The sequence below is a fragment of the Amblyraja radiata genome, chromosome 2, assembly GCF_010909765.2.
Source record: "Amblyraja radiata isolate CabotCenter1 chromosome 2, sAmbRad1.1.pri, whole genome shotgun sequence".
In the NCBI taxonomy this organism is placed as follows: Eukaryota; Metazoa; Chordata; class Chondrichthyes; order Rajiformes; family Rajidae; genus Amblyraja; species Amblyraja radiata.
In genome coordinates, this window is record NC_045957.1 from 30769657 (window position 1) to 30783155 (window position 13499).

Below are 13499 nucleotides of genomic sequence, written 5' to 3' on the forward strand. Positions count from 1 at the left end.
AGGAATGATCTGAAGATAATGGGAATAGCAACAAATGTGATTCCTTGCTCAATATTTCTGCTCTTCTATAATGTATCCTCTGATTCTCGCCCTACATTTAATTGTCTAACTTTTAGCAGTGGCTCGTCTAGAAAAGCTGGATAAGGGAGGAATCGCCAATAATTATTTGTGAAGATGCTGGTTGAAGTCATCGAAAATATTTTCACCTATGGGGAAACATGAATTAAAGATCCATTGCAGTCCTGTTGTGAGGAATGATGCTGAAGAAATATGTGGACGACCAAGAGGAAGCTTGGGAACAGCTTCCAAAAGTAGTTTGAGCAGAGGCATGGTGGAATCTGATCAAGTGATGCTACCAGAGAAATTATTGCCTTTGTTAAGATATAATTTTGAGCAATTTAATTGGAGACCCAGTAACATGGTGATGTATGTTTACCAAATTGTTTTTTATTGTCTGGACACGCAGACAATCAACTGTGATTGTCGTGAATGAGGTTTTTATTTAATGTATGGAATAGTAAAATATCCTCTGATTAACCATTTTTACATATATTTAGCATTATGGGAAATTATATGCTTTTCCTAATAGCATGCCACCAAGTAAATGTCATTAGGTTTTCATTGCTGGTTTACAGTTTAATTTTATATACTACCTTTACTAAAATCACTGCCCTGTTCTTTTGAGAATGGGGCTTGGGATTTACATCAGATATCGTAGATAGATTTGAGTTGCCAGGCATTTTGTATTCTTTGGGGGAATTAACATTTAGCAGGTCTGATATAATTATCCATTTTGTTGTGTCAATGCGAGAATATTATTCCTGTACTTTATAACCCTGCATCTGTCATTTAAAAAAACCTTTTAACAAAAATAATCAATTTTTGAAACTAAGTAAAGAAAGGGAAATTTTCAGTGTATATTTTGTTTGAAGGAAATTGGTAATTTTAATGTACTGCTTAAAATATTACAAAATTAAAAGAGGAATAAGATACTTCGTAATTTTAAGGAAATGAAATGTGAAAGAAAACAAGAAAATCTTAACTGTGAAAGAAAACAAGTAAAACCAAGGAACATATGTTTTGGGTATTCATCAATCTAATGCAGACTAAGAAGTTTCAACTCAAAGTTGAGCTCACATCCTATAGTTCTTGTCTAAGTCCTGGCAGAGACTTATTTTCCTGCATTTTCTCCATTCTCTTTATTATTCTCCTATTGATCTGTATGCATTTCAGGACCACCAACAGCAGTAACTTCTTAATGGTGATATGATTCAGAATATCGCTTTTCCCTCCCTCGAACCCGCTAGCTTTCATATTCTTTTCTACAGTGGATACAGATGAGAAGTATTAATTTAAAACCTTGCCCATTTCCCATGGCTCCACATATAGATTGCCATGTTGATTCTTGGGACCTACTCTCTCCCCAGCAACCCCTTCCCAGCTTTTGTATACCTACCAGGGATTTCCCTGCCTATCTCTTTGCTGTGCTTCTGGAATAGGTTTAATATCGCAATCCTCAGTTCTGATCCTTGCTCCTGAGTTCATCTGTCTTACCCAAGATACTTTTTTCATAAAATAAATGCAGTTTAGCCTATCAGACCTTCCACTCCCCTGTCCTGCCTCTGCCTGGTGAAATAACTTGGTTTAGCCTCTATATTTGTTTCCTCTTTCTCATCTGATGCATTTCCACTTTGGGTATTATTTCCTTGTTAAACTAGTTTAAAATCTCCCGAGATGCACTAACAAACACCCCCACAAGGAAATTGAATCTCTTCCTCGCTGCCCAGTTTAGATGTAACTTGTCCCTCCTGTACATGACACCTCCTGACCCCAAATAGATCCCAGTGGTCCAAGTAGTTGAAGCCCTCATGCCTACACCAACTCTTCAGCCACTCATTAATCTGCTTTATCCACCTATTCCTACTTACACTAGCATGTGGTTCAGGGAGTAATCCTGAGATTACAACCACTGAGGACCTGCTCTTTAACCTTCTGCTTATCTCCTTGTATTACCTTTGCAGGACCACATCGCTGCCTTTGTCATTGATACCAGTATGGACTAAGGCCTCTGACTGCTCTCCCTCACCTTTCAGCATGTCCCGTGGCAATTTAGAGACATTCTTTATCTGTTGCACCAGGGAGGGAACTTGCCATACTGGAGTCTTTCTCATATCCATGGAACTGCCTACCAATGATCCTGACTACAGAGTCCCCTATCATTACTGCTCGCCTAGACTTTGACCTACCTTCCTGTACGACAGAGCCAACCACAGTGCAACTGATCAAGCTGTAGCTTTTCCCTCAGGCCATTACCCCCAAACAGTATCCAAAACAATGTATTTGTTAAAGAGGAACAGTCCCAGAAGACTTCTAATCTATCTGTCTGCCAATCCTGGCAATTACCCATCCAGCTGAACTTGCAGTATGACAACCTCCCTGAAACTCCTATCGATAACACATTTTGCCTCCTATATTTTCCTGAGTCCAACTGACCCTCCGATCGGTCTGATTGGATCAAATGGTCTGTGAGAAACTCGAACTGAATACACTTCCTGCAAACATGACTTCTCTTTGATCTCCCACATTTCACACGAGTAACACACCAGTTCACCGACTACCACTCATTGCCAATACCAGGTTAAAACTAAGAAAAAAGAAAAATGGTGCATCTTGCCTGGATTTGCTGTAATTTCCACTAACTCCTCACTATTTTCATTGTGGCAACAAACTTGCAGACTACTATCTCCAAGTTACTGATTGTATAATTTTGTCAGAGGAAGATTTCTTTCCAGCTTCAGCTCTTAAAAAGGTGGTTTCAAAGTAGTTTAAATTAATCTCATTCAATACCGACATTTTATTTTATTAAATTTATTAATCCTTTTTTCCCCTCTGCCAGTCTCCAGACGAAGATGAAGAAACGAGAGTGTATCGTTTGAAAATTGAGGAACAGAAAAGACTCAGAGAAGAAATACTGAGACAGAAGGAGCTTCGACGGCAGCAGCAAGCTGGTGCCCGAAAGAAAGAACTTCTTGAAAGACTTGCACAACAACAGCAGCAGCAGCAGCCTCCACAACCACTTGCAGCCCAACAACCACCTCAACAACATCAACACCAAGCAAATACGCAACAGGCTCCCCAGAATTTTAACCCAGCTTTGTTACAGGCTGTAAATCACCAACAGCCAAATATAAAGACTAGACTGTTCACAAGAAAACAAAGTATAGGAGTACAGCAGCAAGTCAATAGAACTCAACAATCTGGAAATATTCAAATTCAGACAGAAATGAGAAGAAATGTCAACCAAATCAAACAGATCAGACCTGCACCCTTAAATCAACTGCAGTTTCCCAAACTAGCCCAGTCTAAAACAGTTGGGACTCCTGGACCCAGTGTACAATCTGCAGTCAAGTCCCAAGAATTAAAGCCTGGTGTTAAACGGACAGTAATGCAAAGAATGAATAGTGGAGGAGGGGATGGGCCTCACATTAATCCCAAAATAAGGGTACTCAAGCTACCAACAATGGTAAGACCTACGTTTCTTTGTAAAAATGTGTAATAATGCTAAATTAAAATAAATAAATATTTTTAAAATGTTTTTCATATTAGTCAGGAGTATCAATAGAAAACCTTGAGGAAAGGAGAGCTTTCAATGCATAAATAGCAGTTACTTTAGCTAAATTGACGTGAATTATTTTTATATATGTTGCAGATATCTACTGAGTTTTGTTTATTTTATTTCTGGATCGCTTTGCTTTAAATGACCATTATTTTCAAACTGGATATTACCAGAGATGATATAAGATTTTTTTTTTGAAGTACATTGGCAAATCATCTTAAGGTTTCATTTGTGGTGATGAAAGTAATTATTCATACTGTGTTACCTTATTTGGATATTTTTGATTTAGTATTAAGTGATTTCGACAGTAGTTCACAGATTTCTTATACATTTGAGCATATTGAAAGCATGGGATACCATCTGGCTTATCTCTTAAGTATGCCCGTAAGATAGCTTGATAAAAATACTCTTTAAAAATATCAACATTTTGATTCTATGGTGATCTGATTTTTTTGCCAGATGGTATGACTTGAAGTCCAAAAATAATCTATAATAACGACAAAATAAAATCGCCTGTAGGTAAAGCCCATGTGTACTAATTAAACTTTAGACCGATCTTAATAATACTTCAAATGATTGCGGCTTAGAATGAAAGAAGAATGTTAAATCTGCTTATTTTCCTGTAAATGCCGATGGGATTTGGACATAAATCTGAATTTTTTTTATTTGCAAGTCGTAATAAAAGCATTGTGTCACTGTTAATAGATTCTTGTCTTGGTAAGTCTGCCGGCAGCTGAATTGGTGGCAGTGCCTTTGACAGTGCAGTGTAGCCTTTTTATAAAGAGAATCTTTGCAATTCTGGGAAGCTGCACTGCTGTCGCTCTGTGCACTTTGACAATGTTATCTTTTCTCTCAGTACAGAGTATCAAATGTCTGTCAGGAATACAGAAATTAATTTAATGTCACCTGACATGCAATTAATCTTTAGAGGTTTTCATAATACCTGTACAGAAAGAGTTGCCAGTTTGCAGGATTTGGATTTCGGGACTTAGTTGTAGATAAGGGAAATTAATTTTTCATCAGCGTTAGTACAGACTAGCATGACCACAAAGACTGCAGCAAATGGATGGGGAATTTGTCATGTGTTGTTACTTCAGAATAATGGTACTTAACATTTGATAGGTGTAATCAAGAGAGGTGCAATTCTATAGAAGGGGATTAATCAATTTGCACTCTGCTGAATGTACTTGGTGTTATCATCGCTTGCTTGTGTTGGAATAGGAATAAGATTTAATCGGTGAGATTTTTATGGTCTTTTGGAAAGGATTTTTTCCAGACAAAACTGATGGAATTTAATAAAAACATAATGGTGTTCTGGCAGAAGCGTGCACATTTGGAGACTATGTATTTGCTAAAGTTAAATCATTGATAAAAATGTATTTTATAGAAGAGAATACTGAAGATATTTAGGAAGATGTAACTGATATTTAAAAATCAAGGACATTTTATTTAAAAATGTCAATGTCCTTTTAAACTTGATAATTGCAAAAACCTTTAGACATATGCACAAAATATAAATGGTTCTTCCTGGCGAGTTAATGTCTGTTCATTTTTCCCTTAGGCAAAGAAGCCTAACCACTATAAATCATAAAGTTCCCTTTAAACCATTAGAAAAGGCAAAAACTGCAGTTGAAGAGAATGACGTCAGAATGCTGGTAATACTCAGCAGTTCAGGCAGCGTTAGTGGAGAGGGCAAGAATTAATGTTTCTCTACTTTGTTGAAGCATTAACTCTGCTTCTCTCTCCACAGATGCTGTTTGACCTTTTAACCCAATTTCCTTCAACCCACTATTACATGTAAAATTCCTTGTTTTTGATTTGACCACTAACCCTGAAAAGGAAATCTATAAATATTATTCTCCCGTATTCTTCCACGATTCCAGCATTTAATCTTACATCTTTGTTCCGTGTCATGATGACTCAATATTGGAAACCGTCTACTTCAAGCATCCCTGAACAAATGTTTAAGAAGGAACTGCAGATGCTGGAAAATCAAAGGTACACAAAAATGCTGGAGAAACTCAGCGGGTGCAGCAGCATCTATGGAGCGAAGGAAATAGGCAACGTTTCGGGACTGTTCTGAACAAGAGTTTCGGCCCGAAACGTTGCCTATATCCTTCGCTCCATAGATGCTGCTGCACCCGCTGAGTTTCTCCAGCATTTTTGTCTACCTGAACAAATGTTCATGTTTTTAAGCACTATATTGTCCATATTATCAAATATTTTTTGGCCATTGCTATGAAAATGTCAAGCTATTGACTTGTACTTACTGTATTTATTTACGTTGAAATGCTATATATTGGGATTAAGAATTGGATAGTTTTTCTACCAATTGAAAGTTAAATTATTTGGTTTTGTAAAAAAAAATGTTTAAAGAGAATTATGCAGTCAGTGGTCAGTCCTTTAACATTGCGAACATTAAATACAAGGTGTTAGATGAAGAGGAGAGTAGGAACGAATGATGAACAAAACCAGACACTTGATTATAGTTAGGCAGTCAGGCCTGAAGAAGCACATTAACTATCATTGATTAGTGTATTAGGACATCCAATGTTCATCTGAACACCAACACATGTTTCAGCCTTTTACAATTTTAAAAAGAAGAGTTCGCTATTATATTTTCTATTCTTCAAAGGTAAATGCCCACACAGTTTTCCACATTCTGTTCTACCTTCCCTCTACATTTAACCTGTCATTATCCCTTTGAAGCTTCGTTGCTGCATCCCCACAACTCACACTGCCGCCCCACTTTGTATTATGCAACATATCGTCTAGGTACGGTGTTTGTTACTCCAAACCCCTTCCTGACTGTGATCCATGTTTGTTGTAAGTCCTTGATCTCTGGGATGAGCAAACCAAGGAATTGCAGAGAGAGTGGTCTCTGTGACAATGGGAAAGAAATGGACGATGGGGTGAAATGTGAGGAGCAGGGGAACATATCATTGTTCTGTTTGTGGGGAGGGAGAGTGAGAGCAGAACTGCAGCAGTGCACAGAGGAGACTGTAGTGATGGCTACATTCACAATGGAGGTGGGGGGAAGAGTGTGTGTGAAGAGCGTTGGAGGAATCCCCGTTTACTTTATCTCAGTCATCCTAGGGTGGAAAGGCGAGGACGACTGAGATCATCTTGGGTGTTGGTGTGGGTAGATGGAGAAATTGAGAGTGAGGGATAACATCTTTGCAAGAGGCTGGGCGGGAAGGGATACAGTCAAGGTAGCTGTGGGATGTTTGTTATAGATGTCAATTGATAATCTGTTCCCTGTGATGGAGACAGAGACAGATGGAGAAAGGAGATAGAGGTGCCAGAGAACGTCTAAGTTCATTTGAGAGCAGGATATAAATCAGTTGTGAAGTTGATGAAATCAAGTTCTGCACAGGTGTAGGAACCAGTCCCGAGGCAGTCGTTGATGCAGTGGAGAAAGAGTTGGGGAAAGGTACCAGGGTATATTTGGAACAATGAGTGTTCAATGTAACCAATAAAAACACGGGCCTAGCTGGAGCCCATGTGAGGTTCCATGGTTTCATCTATGACTTGAAAAAAGTGAGGAGTCAAAAGAGAAGTCGTTGAGGGTAAGGACTCATTCCGCCTGGCAGAGGAAAGTATTCGTTGAGGGAATGGTTTGGGCCTCTGCTAAGGAAGAGTCAGAGGGCCTGAGACTGTTCCGATGGGGAATGAAGATGTCAAGGTTCTGGGCATCCATGGTAAAGATTAGGCGATGGAGTAGATTATTTGGAAGCTACTGAAGTGATAAAGAGCGTGTAAAGTAGGAAAGATTAGGCGATGGGGGCATAGGAATTGGAAGTTGCTGAAGTAGTACAGATCGTGTGAAGTGTTGCCAAGATGTAGCTTGTAAGGGACTGGACATGGGAGGATCAGACGGAACAAAGATTGAGTTCCCTGGCCCTCACTTTTTACTGCACCAGCCTCCGCATCCAAATTATCACTGTCTGATTTTCGCCGCCTTCAGTATGATTCCACCACCAATCACATCTTCCCGTCCTCACCCCTTTCCATAGAGATCACTCTTTCCGCAACTCGTTGATTTGCTTATCTTTTCCCGCTCAATCCACCCCCTCCCCAGGCACCTTTCTCTGCAAACAAGGAGCTGTAACACTTCCATCCATTGACCACAGCAACCATTCCAGTCATACTGCATGGAAATCGGTCCTTTGGCCTAACTTGTCGATGCCAACCAAGATGCCCCAACTAAGCTAGATCTGCTTTCCAGCATTTGACCCATGTCCTTCAAATCTTTCCTATCCATGTAACTTTCCAAATGTCTTAAATGTTATTATTGTACCTGCCTCAACTACTTCCTCTGGCTAACAAGCACTTCTTCCAACTTCGTCTGTTGCATTTAGTGTTCCCAATGTGGCTCCCTTTATATTGCCAAGACCAAGTGTGTACTAAGTGACCATTTTTGCTGAACATTTGCGCTCTAACCGCAAAGGCCTGTAGTTCCCGGTTGTGAGCTATTTTAACTATCCTTCCTGCTCCCATATTGACCTTTCTTTCCTCTGCCTCTTCCCGTGTCAGAGTAAGATCACATGCAAACTGGAAGAACAGCGCCTCATATTCCGCTTGTGTAGCTTACATTCTAATAGTATCAACATTGAATGCAGGAAAGAACTGCAGATGCTGGTTTAAATCAAAGGTAGACACAAAATGCTGGACTCAGCGAGACAGGCAACATCTCTGGATAGAAGCAATGGGTGATGTTTCGGGTCGAGACCCTGCTTCAGACCTTTTTTTACCATTTTACCTTTTTAACAACATTGAATTATCCAACTCCAAGTAATACACTTTCCCTTGACCCTCCACCACAACCCTGGTGGGCAACCTTTCACCTGCCATCTCCCATTACCGTAGTCACCCTGCTCCGTTCCCCTCTGTATGCTCATCTCCCGTCCCAAGTCCCATATTTCCTTTTTATCCCCCACTTTCCCAAGCTCCCTGTTCCCTTACACTCATATCCCCCCCTTTCACTCTTCTTTCCTTATCTGACATCCTTTTGTCTCCTTTTCACCCCTAGCCATCTTCACTTACTCCACCTATCTACCAAGCACCTCCTTCTCACCTGTATCCACCTACATCATAGCTGCTTTGTCCCACCTCCTACTTCGTTTTCCAACTTTCTCCCCCTACTCCATCAGATCCGAACCAGAAACATCAGCTGTTGATTTTACTTGACAGATGGTGGCTGACCCATTGAGTTCTTCCAGGCTTTTGCTTTTTGCTCAGGATTTCAGCATCTGCAGTCTCTTGTGACTCCACTGTGTTTTGAAATTTTGGAGGGCGTGCCGGTGTTTCAATCTATGCTGATTGAATAGGCTAGAGACTTTTGAGATGATGGAAATTACAAAACTACATTTTTGCTGGTTGGTGAAGACATGGTGTTTTGGTAGAGAGAAAAAAAGCTAAAATATATAGTCAGCTGTTTTTGGAAGATGGTGGTTGAACATGGGCTGTGCCCTTTCCCAAACAAATTCATTGTGCCGATGAGATTGGTGCATGATTTGTTGTCTTCCTGAATCAACAAGAGTAAGTGAAAAGTAGAGAAATGCATCTAGGTTTAAGCTAACTGAAGCATTATCTTACTGTTCATGCTTATGCCACCATAAGATCATAAATGATAGGAGCAGAATTAGCCATTTGGCCCAAGTCTATTCCGCCATTCAATCATGGCTGATCTATCTCCTTCCTAACCCCATTTTCCTGCCTTCTCCCCATAGCCTGCGACACCTGTACTAATCACAAATCTATCTATCTCTGCTTTAAATATAACCACTGACTTGGCCTCCACAGCCTTCTGCGGCAGAATTCCACAGATTCACCACCCTAGTAGGCAGTCACAGATAAAGTTTTTGGTTGCTGAAAAATACAAGAGCTTTCTAAGGCACCACACATCTACCAGTGGAAAATCAGTGGAACAGGTGATACAAATGTTCCCCAACCGGATACCTTGGATGAATTGCAAGGTCCATTCCTAGCTGAAGTGCAAGTCTGCAGCATTTAAGTCAAACAATCCAGATTAGTTCAAGAAATCTATCTACAACCGTTGCAGAACCATTGGGGATGTCATGAAGGAATTCCAGATCAAGCTGGAGTCCCGAGGCAATGTCACTGACATCTGTAGACTGTGGCAAGACTTGCATGCCATAATCGGCTTCAAAGCGAAGGTTGGCAGTATGGCTATCAACAATGGGCACCTCCACGAAGAGCTCAATGCATTCTACGCCCACTATGAACAGATGGTCAGAGGAGGAACGTCACCCTGCCATTCTCAGGTGTGCCTGTACAAAAAGTTCCTATGGCAGATGTAAGATCAGCCTTCCTCAGAGTGAATCCGCAGAAAGTAACTGGCCCAGATGGCGACCCTGGCAGCATATTTGGACCCGTGCAGATCAGATAGCAGGGGTATTCAGTCATTTTTCATTTCACTACTCTATTCTGAGGTCTCCACCTGCTTCAAGAAGACCTCTTTCATCCTGGTTCCAAAGAAAAATAATGTATATGCCTTCATCATTACTGTCCAGTGGCTCTGTCTTCTACCATCATGAAGTGCTTCAATCGACTGGTGATGGTGTCCCCTACTATACTCCCTCTGCATGTATGGCCAAAGTCAGCTCTAAGCCCATTTAAATGTTTGCAGGTGACACCACTGGTGGGCTGAATTACAAACAATAATGAGTACAGGAAATAGGCAGAGAACTTAGTAACATGGTGTCAGGACAATAACCTCTCATTCAATGTCAGCAAGATGATGGAGCTAGCTCTTGACCTCGGGAAGCACGGTGGAGTACATGCCAAAATCAGCATCAATGGTGCCAAAGTGAAAATGTTTGAAAGATTCAAGTTCTTTGGCATTAATAATACCAATGATCTGTCATGGACCAACCACATTGATGTGATAGCCAAGAAGGCAACAAACCCCTCCACTTCTTCAGAAGACAGGAAATTTGGCATGCCTCTAATAACTTTGAGAAGTGCACCATAGAAAGCATACTATTGGGTTGCATCACAGCTTGTTTGGGAATAGCTCTGCCCAAGACTACAAGAATTTGCAGAGTTGTAGATGTAGCCCAGTCCATCACATACACCAGATTTACACTTCACACTGGCTATGAAGAGCAGCCAACATAATGATAGACTTGTCCCTCCTCCTTCCTGCTCCCATCCAGCAGAAAGTACAGGAGCTTGAAAGTGGGCACCACCAGACTTGGGAACAGCTTCTTCCCCTCTTATCAGATCGGTCCTTCCATAAGCTAGGGTTACTGTCCGATCCACCTCTGGCTCATTGCAGACTTTGTCAATGGAACTGGTGAGCTATAATGCTGAGAACTATATCCTGCACTTTATCGTTCCCTTTCCTCACTGCAGACCCACCCTCCAGAGTCTTTTTTCTGGCTTTCCAGTCTGTCATTGTGACATCCCCAATGCAGCCAATCAAAGAATTCTGCAAAAAAAAAAAATCCCTGCTCTGCAGGAAGGATTTAATGCACAAGCTAGCGAACTCTAAAGGTAGCATTTAAGGCTTTCAATCCAAATTCATCATCAAAGATGCAATTTATAATTTATAATGCGTGTGGAGTTCTGTGAAGAATCGAACTTTGAGGAGAGCCCGGAGGAGACTTTACAGTACATTATGTTTGAGAACGATTCCTCTGATGAGAAGGATTTTAAAAGTTTCAAAGGAAGCAAAGAGAAGCTAATTAGTGAAATCCTGAATATCCTTAAAACTATTGAATCCTCAAACCCACTCGTTCGTAGTGACAAATAACTTGAAGAAAGGGCGAATTTGGATGCTGATGTTGATGTCAACATTAACTGATGATTAAATCATCCAAAATATTATTGAGCAAATTATTGCATCAAGTGAAGATTCTAAGGAAGACGACAGCCAACCTGATCCAGCTAAAAATCTTCTATGCAGAAAAGAACTCTGGAATCTATCTTCAGATTCTGAGAGAAGAATTTCATTATATGTCTAAAAAATGGGCATTTGAAAGTTTGTGCCTTAGGCTTGGAAAGCATTTACAAAACCTTCTATTTCTGCACCTTTAACCGTCAGCAGTTGGTATTAGTGTAGTGTACAAACTTTAATAGTATATAACACTATATAACAATGGTGAAAAATTAAAGTATACAGTAATATAAAATTACTATGTACAGTACAGTGGATTAGTCCTGAACTAAATGTCTCACTCATGCACTATGATAAATGGTTATGGTTGACAGTGAGGAGAGAGCTGCTCTATAGAAAGACATCAGAGCAGGTCAAATGGGAAGAAAGTAATAATTAAATATGTGGCAATTAATGTGTTTGTGGTGCAGAAGGCCATCAAAGAAGCACACATTTAAATGCAAAGTAACCAAACATTGTAGAGGACCAAAGATAAAAAGATGTAGGCCATTCATCCCTTTGAGCCTGGCCTACAATTCATTGAGGTCATGGATTTTTGATTTCGGATCTAATACTCTCTCCCTAGTCTGGTTCAGTAAAACTACTGAGTCCAAACCCTTCTTTATTTGTATACTACACCACAGAGCCGGCCTCGGATGCACTCACTCGAGCCCTCAGCAGCCTCGCGTAAACAGAACAGAAGGAAAGACAACTGACACCCCCCCCAATGAAACGATCGCCCTAATATACCCCTGTACAGTGGCAGGAAAACTAACGGCGCGAAAGTACAGGGGGAGGCAACCCCTACAAACCAATCACAGCACCTATTCAGTGCACAGAAACAAAGTAAAACATATTAAATTAGGTAACCCCTCTAGACCAATCACCAACACAGAACAAGCGTCAGTGTATTGAAACATAACAAACCACTTTAGGAACCCAGACTTCGTGGTGACAGGTGGGTCACATGGGCAGAAGCTTCCTGGAGCTTCTTCAGAGGTCCAGACTTACTGGCGACAGTTAGGTCACATGGGTCTCCAGCACCTTGTAATGTATTATCACTATCTGTGAAGCCCAGTCTTTCACAGATACCTGCCATTTCCAAAGTTCCCAAATCCCTGCATATCTACATTCCCCCCTTTTATCATTCCATGAAGGATTCCATTACATGATCTTTACAAGCAGGGTGAAATGACAACAGTCCATAATTCAGTAGTCCAACAGTGATGATGGTGAAGTTGTGCTTGGAGTAAGTCTCCACTTCCCGACTTTTCATGGGCGTAGATTCTAAGACATCCAAGTAATGAGTTTCCACCTCCCAACTGTTCATGGGCATGGATCCTCTAGGGCCAATCACGTTAGTATGCTTCCTTCTTATGCCCAGTAGTCCAAAGTAAACAAATGGCAGCAGTGTCTAGGGGAACTCAACTCATCCATACTAAAAGAAATCTCTCAAAGAAAAGTTAGCAGCTTAAATTTTACTACCGATAATTTTACAATGGTGAAGGTGGACCCACGCATTTCTCCCTTCTACCTTGGCAGTAGTCTGGGTTGTGAGGATGACCTAATAAGGTCCTTCCCACCAAGCATCCAAACCCTTTCTTACCCAATTCTTTACAACCATAAAATCACCGGGCTCAACTCTAGGTGAGGTAGTTAAAGGTGGTAGTTCAATGTACGCCGCTCGTACCCTGGAATGCAAATCTTTTAATACTCTGGACAATGATAAGACATAATCAGTCAATTTTGTGGTTGTATGATGGAAATGAACAACTCTTGAGGTACTCTGGTTCCATGGGGTTCTGATTAGACGACCATATACAATTTCTGCTGGGCTCAAGCATGCGCACTACACCATGCTCAAGCATGGTGTAGTGCGTATCTGGAATAATGCTACAGGAAGTAATTTAAACCAATTAACCCCTGTCTCAGCTCTTAATTTAGCAGGTTTCATTTTTAATGTCTGGTTAGCTCTTTCAA

At 40.7% G+C, this 13499-nt stretch overlaps 1 protein-coding gene across 2 annotated transcripts in view; it reads left to right on the forward strand.

Moving 5' to 3' along the window:
* Window positions 1-13499, forward strand: part of rbm33 (RNA binding motif protein 33) — a 151516-nt gene that overhangs the window by 102902 nt on the left and 35115 nt on the right. For both annotated transcript variants that reach the window (XM_033044324.1, XM_033044332.1), the window contains one exon: window positions 2897-3523. In XM_033044324.1, coding sequence (XP_032900215.1) covers window positions 2897-3523 — 627 coding nt within the window. The remainder of the gene's footprint in view (window positions 1-2896; window positions 3524-13499) is intronic.